The following is an 18,172-nucleotide window of genomic DNA, read 5'->3' as shown; positions in this document are numbered from 1 at the left end:
GTATAAGCTGTCACCTATCTTGATACATCAAGTCGGAGCTTTAGGTGCATTGTGTCATGGCTATTGTTCAGCTCGTGTGATTGACAGGTCGTAGAAATAAGCACGATGGTGTTAAAATCCTTTGGACACTTTCATTTTACGATTTTTGACTTTTCGAATACTTTTCATGGGTGAGTAAAGTGTAATTCGTTGTGATTTGAATAACGGGCAAATTACAGTGTAGAATTTTTTTTAAATTATTTATTGACTATAAGTTTAATTTCGCATATATTGAACCAATCAATATCTTGAGGTCTGCTTGTTTGTTTGACTTGAGGTTTCGTCTTCAACATTAGAGAATCCCAGGTCTTAGATAATTACGAACCATCACCAAATAACGATCACTTCGTATTTCACATTATAAGGGATATTTAGTTGCCATGACTTACAGCCACTATGAATGTGCCAATATTCAAATTTCGGAGACAGGTAAATGTTTTTGTAAAAAAAGTACCCAGCGCACAACAGACTTCCATGATGAAGAAATCAGATTGTACAATAAAAATCAAACCATGTTTACGTATTTACGTTGGAAAGCATATTGCAAGTCGTACATTCCGATCACATATTTGGATGTGTGACTACAAAATAATTTAGCTTAGACCACACAAGAAAGTAAGTCAGTACCTAAGATCTGTTAAGTGTGGCATACTCCTGCAGGATCCTGGTGTCAATAAGCTGTACAATGTCTGGGCTCTCATACATTGACATATGTACATTTCATACATAGGCATTTCATACAACTAAGAGACACATATCGGTCAGAGTTAAAGACCACATTGTGGACGTCAATAATAATAAAGCACACAAGTCTGCGGTTTGTTAACATGCTCTAGCACAGCGGTGCCAACAATATCCTGAGTTCTGCAGTTTGTTTGGCCTGGATTTTAATTTTCACGATAAAAGGACTGCAGGAGAAGTGCCAATGGTATTTCTTGATTTAAATCAGGGATTTTTTTTCAGTGGCCTCGCTCATCATAATTGGAATTAATTGGTTTTCTTTAGCGCTAGTATTTGGATTTTGTCAAATATTTTTATTGATTTTATCTTTTTCATCATACCGACGCTTGAAAGGCAAACATGACTAAGCGACAATAACTGCTTTGTACATAAATGATAGGCAATAACCATATTCGATGCGCAAAAAAAATATTTTTCTAGGTCTATTAAAATCACTTCAATCCTACAGCTACTAGCTAGATTCTACTACAGCTGGATTCGTTAAAATAAATTTTGTTTTCAGGTATTTCAACTTTAAATTAGTCTACTGTAAAGTTCACGCATTGTCGCTAAGTCACGTTTGCCTTTCAAGCGTCGTTACGAACATTTGTATTACTCCTTATATACTTTTACGTAATTCATTATACGACAATATAAGTTACCCTCAACTTGGTATATCAATGGAGAGCAAAACAACAACTGGATCCACTCAAAATGTAAATGTATCAATTTATTACTAGGTGAGTGGATTATATTGTGACCCTACCCTTGCCTTCAACATGTAAAGCCTACACACACATTAAAGAGTTCCGTAGGCTGTATGAACATTGAGTAACAAGAAATTTTTGTCTTTCGCCGTTGTGTTACTCATTTTCTATCTATCTGTCTATATTAAATTAAAATCAATGTTCGGTAGTATGTTTGTTTGTTTGTCTTCTGAATGTGGTGAAAATTGGTACAGTCGTTATTAGCATATCAGGGAAGGTTTCTATCATCGCACCACCAATATACGATGTTGGTGCGCGAGCAGATTCAAGATATCGGTAGGCAGCGGCTTGGCTCTGCCCCTGGCATTGCTGAACTCCATGGGCGACGGTAACCGCTCACCATCAGGTGGGTCGTGCGCTCGTCTGCCTACAAGGGCAATAAAAATAATGTTTATCATACGATTAATTACAGCGGGGCGTAAAGTTTTGACATGAACATGATTATTTTTTTTAATAGGGCCATTCCGTTAGGCCCATAATTAAGAAACATTATTTTTATTATTATAAAAGGCCATATCAACCATGAGATAAATTAATCGTTTTAATAACTTCGCGTCTTTATTACCGGGATCCACTGCGGCTATCATAGTGTATTTCGCCAGATCACTACTGAAATGCAACACCCGGCTCTGAAATGGACACGAGGAGGGATCGGAATGGACTTCGCTCCAGTGTTTCCGGAGCCCTATGATAACGCGATTTCAAGAATGCCCAAACGATAGGTCGATAGGTCATTCTAAGGAAGTTTCATTGATTATTTTACAGCAATATACGTAAGTTTTTGGTGCTTATATTGCAGGAGAAATGTTTCTGCAGGAGAAATTCTTATGAGGGTTATGAAATGCAAATTTTTATATTATTTATAATCATTATTTCCAAATTAAGGGAGCATTACCAACAATGCTCGGTTCGATTTGGGTACGGAGGAGGTTTTCAACGTGCTCTCATATGATAGGCCTTTCGAAACTAGTCAGGATCCCCGAATTTATTCCAAGAGGTATTCGTATGCGAAGTGTCTCCGTTCCTTGAATTATGTACATTTAAATGGGATTCACCCAGTACGAGGCTTGCTGAAGGACTTAATACACGACGGTCCTTTCATTCGTATTTTCTTTGATGTAATAGGATTTCGGAGGCGGAAAGTGTTTGAATACTTGTTTTCTTAAGACTCGCTGATTATATGGATTTAGTAGGTTTTTTTGTACTGACTTCACTGACATAGCGTGCGTGTGTATTAAGCTAAAATTCATAGACTTTGTTGATGCGAATTTGGAGATAAACTCAAGATCCAGGTGATTTTAATAGGATAATGGAGCTTACTGGACGTGAATTCAGCTACCCACCAAGAGAAAAATATTCCAAAAGTTGGCAGACCTAGACGTCCTTGTTTACTTTCACAGTAACCTTGTTTTCAAAGCTTTTGAAGTTTCTGCGTCACAGAATATCTTTAGGGCTTCTTTACAGTGTTTAATCCTTGTAATAAATACAAACTTTTGACCAGCATTTACTGCCCTTGCATACGAGCAGACTAATGGACCGCCTGGCGGTTAGTGGTTATTGTCGCTAACAGACGTCAGTTATGCCAAGGGCACAACCTAGTTGCTGTCAAAAACTGAATACTCTTCGAAAACTTCCTTTGAAGAAGGATATGCTAAAGCGCTCCGAAAACCCCGTTCATTCCAGAGCCCGATAGTACGGGGCAGAAGATATATCTGGAAACGCATTGTGGATGAATGTAGCAGTTCCAGATAGTAAGGATGGACTACCCAGTGGCGGGAGATGCGATGATAAAAAAGAGATAACTAGACCAACTCGACAAAGCCCTCATTATACCACATTCCACTGTTACTGCATTGCTAAAGTTCGCACGGGGCTAAAATCGAAAACTATTTTAGAATGATTTAAAATAAATCGAAATTATCTCAGATAAATGCTTTTATTCCACTTGAAAACCGAAAACGGCACGCTCTAAAAAAAAAAAAAACGAGCCATTGTTCGCAGTTGAAGCGTTGAATCTAAAATATTCTTGTCACGGAATGGTTTCCGGATTGCGACGTCCCCTTTTAGGGCTATTAACTATTTAAACTGAGGACAGCTCGCCCACGCGGTCTGTCTTTAAATATACATACAGGTATATGTTAATAGACGGTTAAGAAACCTTAATACTAATATACATAAATAACAAATAAACCAATGGTTGGAACTTGATAAAATTTAAATGGTATCTTGAAAAGCAATATTTTCAAATAAAATCATCAAAATTGGTTCACTTACATAAAAGTGACTTAGTGAAAAAACTACAATCGAATTAATAGCCTTCTTTTTTGAGGTCGGTGTTAAGTGAACCTTTCAAAATTCAGATTTCAAATTGACACCGAAGCATTCTGACCGATTCGTCGGTCGTATGGTTAGTGAATGTGACTAATGTACTTACTATAGAGTTCCAATTCTGTGCCCAGTAATTCTTATCTTGTATGTGTTAACAAAATCGATAACACAGAGGGAAAATCTTGCTCGGATCAGGGCTGCGGAGTGTGGAGCATTTATTATTGTTATGTATTTTATGCTGTTTTTAAGATGTCATTAAGCTGATCAGTGTTTGTACTTTTTAATAAAATTTAATTGCCCTTGTAGGCAGACGAGCATACGGCTCACGGAGCATATTACTGGTGTTAGGACCTCTTGTGAGTCCGCACGGTTAGATGCCCCGTCTTACCTTTTTCTGCCGTGAAGCAGTAATGCGTTTCGGTCTGAAGGGTAGGGCAGCCGTTGTAACTATACTGAGATCTTAGAACTTATATCTCAAGGCGGGTGGCGCGTTTACGTTGTAGATGTCTACGGGCTCCAGTAACCACATAACACCAGGTGGGCTGTGAGCACTACCACCGAAAAAAAAAACCTGTTCGTGAGTGGTTATCATCGCCCATGGACTTCAGCAATTCCCGGGACAGAGCCAAGCCGCTGCCTACTATTAAGTACTCCAAAAGCCTTGTTTGAAAAATTACAAGTCATGGCGATCGGGAAACATTAGGAGGGGAGCTCATTCCCAAATAATTAATCTATTTTGACTGGCAGGCTATATACCTACTAAATACTCAATTGTATTTATTGTTATTCCTTCATTCCGGTTCGAAGGCTAACCCAAATATTTACATCGTAGCAGGGACAGCCAAGACGATGGCAATTATTCCGTAAGCTCACAAAATGAACACCAATAATTATACAAATGGACAAACGAATAAAAAGCTTAGACTTTTATTCGGGTTTAACCATCAGCTACAGTTTAGCTTGAATAAGCTAAGTTAAACGATTTAAGCTGCACGTCGAACTTAATGATGCACTAATGAAACATATTATGCGAAATTGCAAATTTAACCATTAAATTCGGTAAACGATCTATGATTGTGATTTCCAGTTGGTTCTTTGTGATAAAAACCGTTCGTGAATGAGGTTGAGCGCCGAACCATTTAGGAAAATTGATTGGGTATTTTTTGGAATGAAGTTCCTTATGGGACGATACGGAGGGGTACCCTAACTGGGAAAAAACGTCCGTAACGTAAGATTTTTATTAGTAATGCACACAGTGTACGACTTAGCTTTGTAATAACGTACAAATTAGTAATACACACAGTGTACGGCTTAACTTTGTAATAACGTACAATAAAAATAACATATTTTTTTATTATTCATTGACCACGATCTCAGAGCGTTCGTTTGCGCAATACACTAACTCTTATGCAAACAACCGTGAATCAAGTGTACCACAATAAGTTCGCACGTTACCGAATGACCGTGGGTTGTTGCGGAATCTCCAGTTTTATTTTCTTTATACCTCGAATAGAACTTAAAATTAATATTTTTATATATATTTTTATTGCCTTTGTAGGCAGACGAGCCCACCTGATGGTGAGTGGTTACCGTCGCCCATAGACTTCAGCAATGCCAGGGGCGGAGCCAAGCCGCTGCCTAACGTTAAGTACTCTTCACAAGCCTTCGCTCGGGAAACACCGTGGACGTCGGCAAGGTTCCAAAGCCGGACGTCAACACGACAATGTCGCCACTACAAGTACCCGACTTAGCTAGCAGGAAGTTTTAAGTAAATCAAAAAATCTAAGCTTTTTTTTATTGCTTAGATGGCTGGACGAGCTCACAGCCCACGTGGTGTTAAGTGGTTACTGGAGCCCATAGACATCAACAATGTAAATGCGCCACCCACCTTGAGATATAAGTTGTAAGGTCTCAAGTATAGTTACAACGGCTGCCCCACCCTTCAAACCGAAACGCATTACTGCTTTACGGCAAAAATAGGCAGGGTGGTGATAACTATCCGCGCGTACTCACAAAATGCCCTACCACCAGTAATTACGCAAATTATAATTTTGCGAGTTTTGATTTTTATTACACGATGGCACACGTTTTTCTTTCTCCAACGTGCTATAAAAACCGTCAGCATTTCTTTTTAGGCACCAAAAACCACGTAATCCAGGTCACAGACCATCAATAACTAGATATTCGTATTATCTATAGATTGTTCGTCCACTGGCGGCTTGCCATATCCCTATTGCCTCTACACAAAGCGCCGTCAAGAGCTCTCCTTAACAGTGCCGGGGCGTCGAAGCGTTTATATAGCTCACAATATTATTATTTAGCCTCGGTAAATGATTACATCACGGATGTATGCGCTTAGAGGAGAACCAATGGATGTTTTGATAAGATTTTTTAAGATGATTGAAAATTATAAACAACATATTCTAAGCCCAAGCTAAATTTTTGTTGGGTATTAGCGATACAAGTATGTAACACATTCAAGAATATACATCCAGACTTCGAATGGTGAATAATTTTACTAGAGACTGATTTCGAATACGAACTTAAAAAGATCCAGTAGATAGTGCTATCAATAATGTACATAAAATGACAATCTAAATTGCCGCTCTAAATAATAACTGAATAAATAAATAACCGCGAACAAACTTTGCGATTCTCTCTCAATTTCTTACTGGTGGTATGATCTCTTGCGAGTCCGCGCGGGTGGGTACCACCACCCTGCCTATTTCTGCCGTGAAGCAGTAATGCGTTTCGGTTTGAAGGATGGGGCAGTCGTTGTAACTATACTTGAGACCTTAGAATTTATATCTCAAGGTGGGTGGCGCATTTACGTTGCGGATGTCTATGGGCTCCAGTAACCACTTAACACCAGGTGGGCTGTGAGCTCGTCCAACCATCTAAGCAATAAAAATAAATAAATAAAACAAACAAATCACATACGGTCATCCGGTCTCATATTAGGATTCCTTGTGTTATTAGGGTACCAGAGACTGACATAAATACTCATATATACGTTTAAATATATACATATAAAGATAACAATACGCACTGGGGTTCGGGATAGATAAAACGTTCACCGAAGTACAAATTAAAACTCTATTTAACACTTAAAACACTTAAGGAACACATTAAAATTCGTAATCCACTTCTTCCGCTTCGAATATCACCGATTACTTCGCCTTCATGTCACCTGAGCAGCGCTTTTATAGTCAACACGACATCTCTACAATAATCGAGAACATTCCCGATAAGACGAGTCGTTTTGACATGAGTTTCTGTTATTTGATGACAGATGGCGTTACTCTTACCGGCGTAACAATAATAAATACCCAGACAAAGAGTAAAACAAACCTGTTCATTACACGAATGTCTACTCGTTGTGAGAATCGAACCCATGATTCTCAGCGCAACGGTCAGAGCCGCACTCCGGTACTGTAGTAGTTAGTAGTTAGTACTGCACCACCTAGTCAATCAATCTGGCCACCTCTAACCATTACCTTTTTTTTCTTTTTTTTATTATTGAAAGATTACTAGTGGCCCGAAGGCCTTTTTAGTTTCATCAGGACAGGTGGGCGAACAAAGACTCAGCCAGGAGGAGTGGGATTTGCTAACAACAGCCCGAGTACCTCCGAAGGAGACCTAACAACTCAAGAGCAATTGCTTCGCGAATGAATCTACTACCGGATCGGAATCACGACCCGCTGAGTAGATCCGGCGAGAAACTCAGCGGGCGGATGCATGGGCACCATAACCTTTCAACTTCGGATATCGATTATCCACTGTTTCGGAAACAAGCAAAATCCAATTGTTCCTTGAACAATAATATATTTATAATTCAAACATAGGCCGTTAATAAACCACCGAGTTGAAACATTAACGATGGCGGCTTCTATTCCAATATCTCACAATTGAATCCGACAAATGGCAATGCGTATATTGCGATACAAATGAGTAAGGGGGCGTTGCGCTATTGAAATATACGCCGTGAATTATTGAGGATTAGATTCAATATTGCCAAATACTAGTGGGGTTTTGTAGCTGTATTTCATGTCTAGTGTCTGCTTAGTGAGCTTATATTTAAGTCGAATGTTATTTTTGCTATATGAAGTATGTATTTGCTTTAGAATCGAATTTAACCAACTAACAAATCAATAACTACCCTAATCATGATATATGAAAATCTGCAAGAAGACGTCAAAGATATCATCGCGACCTAAAGCCCTAAAAACAGTTTGCTGTTTGTTGCTGCAGCTGTTATGTTTAGCTTATGTTATGTTATTTGCTTATGTTTTGTTGCTGCTTATGCTGGTCTCAAGCGATGAAATTATGCTGGTGTTTAAATCCTGCAGTCAATTACCCTTATTTTCCAACATCTGTTAGGTATATTTTATAAGAAAATACGTTCCTGACATGTATTCACGAATGACTTCCACAGTCAATGAGTATTAAAATCTATCTATCTATCTCTATATATAAAAATGGATTGCTGTTCGTTAGTCTCGCCAATATTCGAGAACGACTGGAACCCGGTTTGGCTAATTTTGGTCTTGAATTATTTTTGGAAGTCCAGAGAAGGTTTAAAATGTAGATAAATATGAAAATGCTCGGAATGAAATAAAAATAACAATTTTCTTTTTACTTTGATGTCCCCCCCGTCGGATGGATTCCTTTTGTTTGTTTTAAGTTTATTTTATACAAAAGCTTTTATTTATAGATTGAGGCACTACGAACTCTGCCGGGTCAGCTAGTGAGGTAATAAAAAAGAAATTCAACACTATCCGTAAAAATGCGTAATTAGGTTTATAATTTAATGAAAGGTGTTTTTTTTCGGTTTTATCATTGGGTGTATTTCTGCGATGAAGCAGTCACGCGTTCTGATTCGAAGGTAGTGTGGCAGTCATACTCTTAGGATCCCGTTCTCATGTCTCAAGACATGTGCCTATGGGTTCGGGAACACACTTAAAATTGTATATTGTGAGGTCGCTCACCCATTTGCGTAATAATAAAATAATAAAAACGGCGAAAGAATTAATTTTGAGATAACTTTTAAATTACACGACCGGGCATTAACAAGATTCCGCATGGAATAAGTTTAAGAAGAAAAAAATATCAAACGAAAGAAACCCGATATGTATCTCCGGAAAATACGGCTAATTCCATTCCACGCAGCTCCTCGATTTATTCTCCGGCCCAAATTTATTTTAAGAACAAACAGATTAAGTATTTTTCATTGGCACCTTCCTTGAAGGTCGTCGTCCGAAAACGCGTAGACCATTGGAGTCGATCCTGGTAGTTTTTTTTTATTGCTTAGATGGGTAGACGAGCTCGCAGCCCACCTGGTGTTAAGTGCGTTAAATGCGTCACCCGCCTTGAGATATAAGTTCTAAGATCTCAGTATAGTTACAACGGCTGCCCCACCCTTCAGATCGAAACGCATTACTGCTTCACGTCAGAAATAGGCAGGGCGGTGGTACTTACCCGCGCGGACTCACAAGAGGTTCTACGACCAGTAAGCCCTGGTAGTACCGGGATGTCGCGCGTTTAACGAACTGCCAAATTAAAAGTACTTCGCTAAATCGACACTGACGAGGGTGGACGCTACGTATTTATTTTAATTTCCCGGCGAACCTCGTCGAACAAGCTCGCGTATTTGTTGGACACGAATTCCTTTTTTCATTTCCGATTACATTATGTATGCGGTTGTTACATTATTTATGTGAGCCGACCGTCCGACCCAAAATTTCTATACGTTATACTAACCTTATTTGCCGCTGAATCTGTGAATATAAAGCGTTTTGTTGTTTTCCGTTTGTTCGATTTCGGGCTCGTAATAGTCTTTAAAAGACTTGAAATACTTGTATTGGAGCATATCGTCTTTGTCAAACAAAAATCTGCTATGTGCACTTTTTGAGATTTTTACTTTTTGACCTTTTCGTATAGTTCACAGCCCTATCTACCGTATAAAAAGTGTTATGTGTATATATAGCTTTAATACTTATCTATAGCTTTCATTTGATATAGTTCTCAAAAATTCACCTTCATATAAAATTTTATACGAAAATGTTTCTATTCGTTGTAACAAAAGTATAGTTTTTGCACATAGCAGATTTTGGTTTGACAGCGACGATATATTGTTTAGGAAAGACGATAAAAATGACATATTTGTTGTCACATGAAACTGTAATGTTATTCTGAAATCAATCTCAATTAAAACCATGTGTAATAGAAATTAAAGTCCTTTTTACTTTTTTGTGAATATATCATGATTCACTGTACTTCGCAACTTGTCCAATATAATGCGAAATAAAAAAAAAAACAAGACCCATCGACATCACAAAGCTTGCAGGAAACAAGCCGAAACACTTCACAACAACAAACTTAAACGACATTTTCGTTCATTTGCATTTTCCGCTTGTTTCAGATAATGTACCCGCTCTACGTAGAGGCCCTGCCTTGAGGCAACATGAGAGTCAAAAGGAGCGTGCACGTGAGGCTCATTGCCTTATGTACGACATGCATGCTGCTCCAAGCGATGGCGTGCCCCTCGCAATGTATATGCAAATGGAAAAACGGAAAACGGTACGTAGAGTGCTCGGAGAAAGACCTCAAAGCGATACCCGACTCGCTTGACTCTGAAACACAAGTCCTAGACTTCACCGGCAACGATCTTCAAGTGCTGCAAAAGGAAACCTTTCACAAACTCAAACTGATCGATCTGCAGAAGATTTACTTGCAGCGATGTCGACTGCAGAAAATAGACAGCCAAGCGTTCAAAGGTCTCGCTAACTTGGTGGAATTGGACCTTTCCAACAATTATTTGAACCTCGTACCCTCGAGTAACTTCGTGTTTATCCCGTCGCTAATGAGACTGTCGATCAATAACAATCCAATCGCGAGTATCAAAACACATTGTTTCCAACATCTCTCCTATCTGAACACGTTGGAGCTGAGCGATTGTAAAATAGAAGCGATCGAGAGAGACGCATTTGCCGGTTTGAATCACCTTGAATGGCTGCGACTGAGCGGGAATAAACTATCGAATATTCAGGGAGAAAATTTATTTCCCGATACGCTGCGGGGGATCAACCTGCAAAATAATAATTGGAACTGCGATTGCCACTTGAGGGATTTGCATAGTTGGCTGTTGAATTTCAATATGCCGCACGCCGTCGAGCCCGCTTGCTCGCTTCCAGAACGCTTGAAGAAACGGACCATCACCAGCATTTCGGAGAACGAGCTGGCCTGCCTACCGAAAATGAGCCCTACGTCTGTGTACGTAGAGACGAACGCCGGCAACAATGTGACGCTCGAATGCTTAGTGAAAGCAATCCCCGAAGCGAAAATAACGTGGTTATACCAGGGACAGATCATTCATAATTATTCGACCATGTCGCCGGATCCCCGAATATATTACGTCGAGAACGGCGTCACCGACAAAAAGAGTGAATTGTACATTATGGGCATAAGTAACGAGGATAACGGTACGTACACATGTGCCGCTGAGAACCCCGCCGGTCGGGCACGTGCCAATTACACGCTCAGGATCCTAGTGAAAGAGGAACCGGTCGTTATCGTTGTGACCTTCCCACACAGACATCTAGTAGTCATTGTGACCGTTGTATTCCTAATTATAGTGTTGCTAATAGCCATAATCGCCGTAGTCATGTTGAAATTCAAAACCGATACGAGGAGTCGTAAGAAAAAGGAAAGCGGCAAGGACGTCGCTTTGTGCAATCAGATACTGCCATCGAGTCGCAGCAATGGTAACATACCTAAAAATAACGGGAGCTTAATAGTGAACGCGCACTCTCATCACGCACTGCACTACACGGTACAAACGAACCGTGATTACGAGCCAAGCGATGTGTATCAAAGCAATAACATGAAAGGCTTCGTCGACAGAAATCCCGACCTAATTAGCGACGCGGAAACAGTAGCAAACAATGCGCAAAACGAGAACACAGCGTTATCAGTGTACAAAGCGCAGAGCGTGGGGGGCGACGGGTTTGAAGAGGAGACCGTATTCACGGCAGCCTCCGTGCCGCGGCAGGTCACGTGGCAAGACCAACAGCCCGTAAACAACATGAACTTGCCGCAAAACACATTAAACAATATGTACCAGCACTCAGCTGACGTGCACCTCAATCCGGGCTGCTTCCTCGACAGCGAAGGCTATCCGTACGATTATGGTCTACCAAAGCATCCGTGCCGACCTCCCATTATGTCAAATTATTCGGTTGTTGGCCCGTTTTACCAGACCTTACCCCACAACAGGCCTAAGAACCAGAAATTAGTTTGCAAATTCGCGAAAGACACAGAGTTCAATACGGCACAGCCGACGTGCCCTAATTTCGAAATGTACAATATGACGACGAACGTGCGCCGTACCTTAGAGGGCTACCCCGTTCCGAGAAACAGGCAAATAGCTTTTGTAGGGAACGGCACTGTGTATTACAATGACGAATTCGTTCCTTCGCCACCGGAAGGCTACAAAACCGACCCGATGCAGTACTGCGCAACCGAACCCTGTCCGTCGTGGAACCCTAAAGGGACTTGTGCAGTCATGGTGCCCATGAGTGTGACGGAGGGACCCGGACGATGTTACCAAGTTGAGACTAGATGCGTGGACACTCAGACCAGTGCGTCGGACGCTCGCATGCCCGCGGAAGGCATCGAGAGCGTCCTCAAACCTTTACCGCAGGTATCAAATGTGAAATGTGCCGGGGATATTTGTTCGGAGAGCCCTGACGAGGGCTACGTGGGGGACGCTAACGATATCTGACGTCGTCGCAACGAAAACACGTAGGCGGTGTTAAGACGCTCCTAAAATGATAAAGCGACTGAGTAAAATAGTTTTGTATATATAATGGCGGCGGTGTATCACGCATATACGAATTTCGCGTTGCTCGGCGATAAGTCGGGAGTGCAGTGAACGTTTTATCGTAGAAAAATGTTTTTTGTACTGTTCGATTTGACGAAGCGTGTTTAATGTATGGATCTCTCTGTTTTGCATTTTTATATGTATGTTTTTTATAGAATGTATGTGATAGTTTCTTTCATAGTGTACTAAAATACATACAAAGAAGTGAATGATATTTAATTAATAGTTTATTTTGTTTTTAGCCTATAGCACCAATATAATAATATTTTTTTGGAGATATTTCTATATTACGATATAATAATATGTATAATAATGTTTTATGTAACATATATTAGAAGTTTTTGACAGTTTTCATGGTCAAGGAAGACTTAAACTGCGTATAGTTTATTACTTAAATATCATAATCGTTCTAGCATCTGCCTCAAGCCAATCCTACTGTACTTCGGACGTATTTCCAGAAAAGACAAAGACAATTTTGAAAACCTGCTGATTAGTGGCAAAGTGGAAGGAAAAAGATCGTGGGAGCGCAATCCATTGCGTTGATCTGACCAGGTCCACACTACTCGATTCCACAGTATACGATGCGCTCAGAGTAGCTTTTTTTTATTGCCCTTGTAGGCAGACAAGCATACGGCTAACCCGACGGTGGGTGGTTACCGTCGCCCATGGACTTCAGCAATGCCAGGGGCAAAGCCAAGCCGCTGCCTACTGAAAGCCGAAGCCTAGCTGAAGACAAGACGAGATGGCACAATGTCGTCAGGATGAAACTTATAGATGGAGGTGATCACGACCCTTAGACGTGATGAGCACGACCGCACGAGGAAGATCACAATCGTCTGTAGTCAATTTGAATAAACATAAAATAATTCCTTCTCTACATTACTGAACCTTTCGGTTATCACGAAAAATAAATCATTCAAAACTACGAAAACGAATGAAATAAAACATCTAATATTTGCATTTACAGTCTTCCGTGACCAGTGAATTGAAAAATCAAATTTGTGAATTATTTAATTCAAGTAGAAAATTTAATTGTTTTGTTCAGGTAGAGCTTTACAGGCGCTTTTTAAATAGTTATCTTTAACACCGATTCATAATGCATTTGCACCATTGAGAAGACACTGCAAGAGAATCAAGACTTGCTCGGTTTCAATTATCATATTTATAAAATGTCATTAAATTAGTACACATAACAAAACAGAACTAAAATACCGAGCATCGGCCGGCTTTCTAAGCTTCAGATAAGAAAATGAGATCAAAGCATAAGGCTTTCTTTCAATCACTAAGAAAACTATAAATGAGTTCATTTTAATATTGTCATACACATTGCAATTATAGCTTTAATTTGAAATGGACTTTCGCTCTGAGGAAACAGCTCTCATTCACGTTACATAGCCTACAATTTTTTTTAAAATTGTGTGTAAATAAACCTTGTAAATATTAGAATTTGTTTCAAATGTAATGTAGGTCTCATTAAGTAATACTTCGATATCAGGGTAATTCTCCCGTTGTATAACGATGATGTGTTATGGTACTTTTACGTGCAAGACTATGGAAAATTCGAGTTCTTACTCTGTGCCCAAACATCGGAGATTATACTTATTTGATGTTACAAAAAATTTACAAAATATATACACTGGTGGTAGGACCTGTTGGACACTTCTACTGGTGGTAGGATCTCCTGTGAGTCCGCGCTGGTAGGTACTACCACCCTGCCTATTTCTGCCATGAAGCAGTAATGCGTTTCGGCTTGAAGGGTGGGGCAGCCGTTGTAACTATACTTAGAGCTTATATCTCAAGGCGGGTGGTGGATTTACGTTGTAGATGTCTATGGGCTCCAGTAACCACTTAACACCAGGTAGCCTGTGAGCTCGTCTACCCATATAAGCAATAAAAAAAAACATGCAGTAATAAGTTGATTTTCGTTGAATTTTTTTATATACCTTTCAGGCATACGAGCATACGGCCCACCAAATGGTGAGTGGTTACCGTCGCCCATGGACTTCAGCAATACCAGAGGCAGAGCCAAGCCGCTGCTTACCTTTAAATATCTTCCTAGATGCATCAAACAAGTATAATATCCAAAATATTGTCGTTTCCGGGGTAGAAGACGCGAGAGTGGGCGTCACATAAGATGTCGTGATACCACTTAATTGAAGCTTGCCTTGGACGTCCCCGTTTGATAAAAAGTTTGGGCACAGAATTCGTTTTTATTTTTTTGTTACTTTTACAAAGCTGTTTACGATTTTCCGTTTACTTTTAGCATTTTATATTAAATTATAAGTACATAAGAATATTGTTGGTTTTAGTATAGTCTTGTAACGTTATAAGTAAGTACACAATATCATTGATCTATGTGTTATTGTCGTTTTGACGTTTATTTCTAATTGATTATTGTTCTTCAATTTAGTAATAACTAGACGATGACCTTTTTTTTTGATAACGCCATCTTGTTGTGTCTTTAAAGCAGTTAAATGCTCTCATTTAAAAAAAATAGTATTATTATTCGCCAATAGATGTCGGGAAGAGTCATAAAGTTGATTATTGAAAACACGAGAACAAAACAACATTTTCTGAAAATAAGTCGTAGCTAGATCGATTTATCGCCCCCGAAATCCCTACTAAATTTTAGGAAAATCGTTGGAGCCCTTTCCGAGATTTAGATTATATATATATATATACAATAATTGCTCGTTTACAGGTATAAGATGTATATGAAATTACAATTATTCTTAACGGCTTATCCCATACAGTCTAATCAAGCATTTTCGTGTCGACAGTCGCTGTAGGAATACATTTGATACTTCAATGGTATATCTAAATTGACTTCCATGCTGTAGTTTCCATGAGTGAGCCATGATCAACTGTGAGATATCCTGGGCTATTGGCGTAGTTGGTCTTAGCTAGTAAAATAATATCACTAGCAAAAAAATCTTTGCTAGAGAGAATATTATTATAGAGGTATATTTACAGACGCAAAAACACCAGTTCTGTGTTTTCACTAATTACGGCTTTATTTTTTAGCCAAGCTGAGGGATATTTAACCGTGTAGCGGTTCAAATTTTTTCGTTTTCTTTTTTGTTGTCCTTATAGGCCGACGAGCATATGGGCCACTTGAAGGTGAGTGATCACCGTCGTTCATGAACATCTGCAATGACAGGGACAGAGCCAAGTCGCTGCCTACCGTTAAATGAACCAAATTTCTCACAGTACTAGAATGACATTTGTAACTTTATTGGAAACAGTCTTAAAAGAGATACTTTGGCATTTTTGACGCTTTGTACGTCAAGACTGATTTTGTTACCCTCCCTTTTACTGGACATTGTAATATGAGAGTGCCGATGCTAATAGAAAGTGCGGCATAAAAGATTTAACGGACGATTGCTAATCCTATGACTGAGGCATCCTTTTGTAAAAGAGCAATGGAGTCCACTAACCCTTTGAAGTGGACAAAGGCACTGGAAGTTCGAGCTTTTATCAGCACGTGGAACATTTGTTGAAAGGCTTCTATTGCTTTCTGAAATTGAGATTTATTGGATTCAAATTAAAATGAATTTCAAATGTATTGGAAACGAGACTTAACATATTATTTTACATAACATATTTCTATTTTTTATTAATTGTCTAGAAAAAAACGTCAAAAAGACACCAATAGGAAAAATCTTATGTATTAATTATTAATAGTAACACTTTAGATACTATCTTTTGTATGAAGAGCTTTCAGTTTTGGAAGTTCATAAGTAAACATAGCAATAATTATTTTAGTTGAAAGCGCCACGTGAAAGTGGTTCAGTACTAATGTCTAGGTTCAAACTGTAATATTGTTTCTATTTTATTTTGTAACCAACAAACCTTCACTTAGTCTTTTATAAATTATTGTTTAATTTGAAACAAAACTAAAATTGGTTAATGCATTCTATAATTTTCACAATAAAATGCGAATTTTGTATGGAACCATTTTAATTTTTAGTAAGAGATTTTTGACGTGACAACGTCTTATTATAATACGATGGAGCCGGCTGCACGCACGAAAAAATATGACTCATACGGCGTTACCTCGCTCTGAGGCGTTCCATTTAAGGCTTGAAGTGCAAGCGAGAGCGCGCAACGAGCGACAAAGAGGCACGATGGGCCTCCGCGTTCGGCAGCGTTCGACATCTGTCTCTCTCCTACTTGAGTGAGCGATACATCCGCGTGGACAGCTGCTATACAATAATACAATTCAAAGCACATTCATACTTGTAAAAAAAACTATGTAATAGGGATTTCCATTTACCTCCTTCTCTATATTCATACAAAATATGTATCAAACAAATAAAATTAAAATTTTCTTTTGAAATGTGAAACCATTCCATCAGTTTCTTATGACGTTGTCACGTTGACCTGTCGTCAGTAAACCGACTTTACAGACAACCGATTTTTTTATCTTGTATTTATTATAATTTGAACACTAATGTCTCCAAATTTAATGTAGGACGTCTATATATTCAAAAAATTAAACCCGGTAACTTCAACACGCAATGGTCTATTTCAGTCGGTCATTAGCCGTTTTGACGGCATATTATTATTCCACTGTAATTGGATCTAGACAAAAACAAGTAAACAATTAATTAGAAATAATCGTATCTACTCCAGGATTCAATAAGACGTCCTATAAATAAGACCAAGCGCAAAACCAACAAAATAATTAGTACGTAGCGTTCCATGTATCAATCACATATTAATTGAGGAATTAATCCTACCTAGCCTTCGAAGCAAAACATAAAAATCGACTTTCTGCACGAATTCCTAACACTCATTTTTGTGTATTTTATTAGTGCCTCGACCGAGACTGGACTTATTTTTAGATCGATTACGTGGTTCATTACATACATTACTGATTTTTTAATAATTAAGGTAATTTGGAAATGTTTAGTTTGAAGTATACTGTGGTTGGACTTTATGTCTGTACTGTCAATAAATCGATAAAGATATTTTTTATCTTCACAAACTGACTGTTTTGTAACATTAGCACAAAATTATCACGACGTTAATCTTTAGCGAAACGAACGTATTGTAGAAATGCATGGAATCGGAAATAAAATATGTATTTTTATGTGCTCGTTTTATTCGTTGGATCCAAAAAACCGATGTGGTGATAAGCGAAGTCATCGTAGTCTAAGGCATGGGATAAGATTATCGTATTCGCAAATAGCAATGTGAATATGCGTTCTGAGGAAATGGTTTATGTAAGCGTTCGCCCAAGTCTTTCGAGATTTCTGATGTAAGAAAAGTCAAACGTGAAATATTTTTGAATTTGTGTAATTCAATTCCAGTTTAATGGGTGGGACAAACATTATACAATACAATTGAGATTTCGACCTCATGTTTTTTTTTTATTGCTACGTGAGTGGACGAGCTCACAGCCCACCTGCTGTTAAGTGGTTACTGGAGCCCA

The 18,172-nt window shown here is 38.9% G+C and overlaps 1 protein-coding gene across 1 annotated transcript in view; it reads left to right on the top strand.

The window, feature by feature from the left end:
- LOC101740448 (uncharacterized) overlaps nt 1-17,828 on the top strand; it is a 71,055-nt gene extending 53,227 nt beyond the window's left edge. Inside the window, exon 2 of the mRNA XM_004924656.5 lies at nt 10,276-17,828. Within this exon, the coding sequence (XP_004924713.2) occupies nt 10,318-12,636 (2,319 nt within the window). The 5' untranslated portion in view covers nt 10,276-10,317 and the 3' untranslated portion in view covers nt 12,637-17,828. The remainder of the gene's footprint in view (nt 1-10,275) is intronic.
- Nucleotides 17,829-18,172: the final 344 nt, after the last annotated feature.

Source organism: Bombyx mori, chromosome 12 (assembly GCF_030269925.1).
Source record: "Bombyx mori chromosome 12, ASM3026992v2".
Classification (NCBI taxonomy): Eukaryota; Metazoa; Arthropoda; class Insecta; order Lepidoptera; family Bombycidae; genus Bombyx; species Bombyx mori.
The sequence above is the reverse complement of the archived record's forward strand: the minus strand, read 5'-3'. Positions and strand labels throughout refer to the sequence as shown.